Source organism: Entamoeba invadens (genome assembly GCF_000330505.1).
Source record: "Entamoeba invadens IP1 unplaced genomic scaffold scaff_1105074725013, whole genome shotgun sequence".
Lineage (NCBI taxonomy): Eukaryota > Evosea > Mastigamoebida > Endamoebidae > Entamoeba > Entamoeba invadens.
Genome location: NW_004191687.1, coordinates 2263 through 4434, shown reverse-complemented (window position 1 = coordinate 4434; position 2172 = coordinate 2263). Strand labels below are relative to the sequence as shown.

Sequence of the window (2172 nt, the reverse complement as noted above, 5' to 3'; positions counted from 1 at the left end):
TATATAATATATAATACAAATATACAATTCCAATTAATTAATATATTTATATATAGTAAGTTACAAAGTATTATTCAATTATAATCATAAAATAATTAATAGTTTATACAATTAATAATAAAAATATGTAGTAAATAAAAGTCATTTATGCTTGAAGTTTAAAAAATATAGTATGGTCACTCTACCTTAGGTAAAAATGTACTTTATTGTTGATTTTTAATTATAAATATTAGTAAAAGACTATTTATATAAGTTAAAAATGAAATTGATCTTTGTTAATTGATCAAAATTATTAAACTATTAAATGGTATATTTAACTCGAAAATAAACCATGAAAGTATTGAATAAAGCTAATTTCCATAAAATGAATTGACCATACTTTGTTTTATACTGTTCGAAGAATTATAAATTAATCATTTTTCAAAAACTTGAAATTTGTAAAATCATTCATAATGAAATTAAAAAATACTATATAATATAATATCATTTATTAATAAATTTAATAAAATACAATATTACAAATCAAACATATAAATTGAATGATTTTTTCGAAATATTTAATCAATCAAAAAAAAATAATTTAAAATAGTTACAAAATCAAATGAGTAAAGAGTTGACCACTACTATTTTATCTTTTTCTTATACGAGAATGATTGCTTTATTTAAGCTAACAAAAACACCAGAAAATTTTTTAAAGGTCAGAAAAATCTATTATGACCTTTCCAATTTTTTTTAACTCACTTGATGTATTAACTATTAATGAATGTCAGTTTAATGTTGAATCGTTTGATTCATTTAATTCGTTAGAAAAACTTGTTAAATACAAAAAATTAGCTTTTGAATTCCCATCAAAGTACTTTTCTGATGCTGTTACAGTTGCTTCAAACATTGATTATTCTAAAGTATATGATTAAATTCGGAATATTAAGAACGATATTAACAACACTGAGAACGTTGATATTTTAATTAATTTGTGTGAAAAAATGATGGAAATTCTTTCAAAACTACTTCCTCTCGTTAGTATTGGAAGATGTGTTATATTAGTATACAAATCCTTATATGAAGTACATTCATCAAAATGTATTACATGGGAAACACTCCAAGATATAAGTCAGAATTTCAATGATCTTCGTGCATCTCTTGAATTATTTAACAAAAACAACTTCTTTATACAAATGGGACCAGACAAAGTGAATTTCTCATCGAAAATATTTGGAAACACCGCAATTATAAATTCCATTGAAAAGAAAGACGAGCACAAAGTTGAATACAAATTTTCACAACAAAATAAGCAGATTGAGGAATTGGAGAAAGAACTCAAAAAGTTCCAAAACAACGAAAAAGAAAAAGAAACACAAATAGAAACTCTAAAAATAGAAATAGAACAATTGAAATGTGAAAATAATGAATATTTTCTAATGCATCAAAAAATGAATATTGAAAAAGTCGAAATTGAAAAAATCAAATATGATAATCAACATTTAAACGATTGTTTAGAACAAGTCACACAACGACTCGATCAATTGCAGTTAGATTTGAATAATAAAAACCAAGAACTTGAAAATTGTAAAACAGAAAATAGCCAAAATAAACAAATCATTGAACAACTCAATACTAATAGTTCCCAGCAACAATTGCTTATTGAAGAATTAAAGAAACAAATTTCCAAACCTCAAAACGACTCAACTGATAACGATAAAGAAATTCAAATTGAAACTTTAAAAATGAGTTTAGAAGAACAATCACAAAAAGTTTCTTCATTGAATTCTCAAATTTTGCAATACCAAAAAACGATTCAAAAAATGGAAATTGAAAAAGTTAAAACAGAAAAAGTGGAAGATGAAAAAAAACGAAAAGGATACCATTCTCACCGAATCCGTAGAAATCAAAGCGCCTCAATTGCTTTTCTTAAGCGGTGGGAAATTCTCAGTAGATGTCCATGGAACTGTTATTGAATTTGATATGCCAGCATTTGCTACAGCCCCCGTCATATATCAAATTGAAGGTGTTGGAGAAGTCAATGGAAAAGGTGGACAAAAGTATGAATTAAAAGTATTGATGGAAGACGAAAATGATAGTGTTATAGATGGGACTAATCTGGTGAAAACTATTTATGTACCAAAACAGTTTGAAGGGCAAAGAGTAAATTTACCACTTCAGATATTAGACTTT

The 2172-nt window shown here is 25.1% G+C and overlaps 2 protein-coding genes across 2 annotated transcripts; both read left to right on the top strand.

Annotated features, from left to right (window-relative positions):
* Window positions 1-142: 142 nt before the first annotated feature.
* EIN_105560 (Hypothetical protein) lies at window positions 143-162 on the top strand (the record flags this gene model as incomplete). Its single annotated transcript, XM_004183335.1, has 1 exon — window positions 143-162. A coding segment is annotated over one exon (20 nt), but the record flags the coding sequence as incomplete, so codon positions are not given.
* Window positions 163-713: 551 nt separating this feature from the next.
* EIN_105550 (hypothetical protein) lies at window positions 714-2172 on the top strand (the record flags this gene model as incomplete). The annotated part of the gene is made up of 3 exons (XM_004183334.1): window positions 714-875; window positions 930-1751; window positions 1840-2172. Coding segments are annotated over 3 exons (1317 nt in total), but the record flags the coding sequence as incomplete, so codon positions are not given.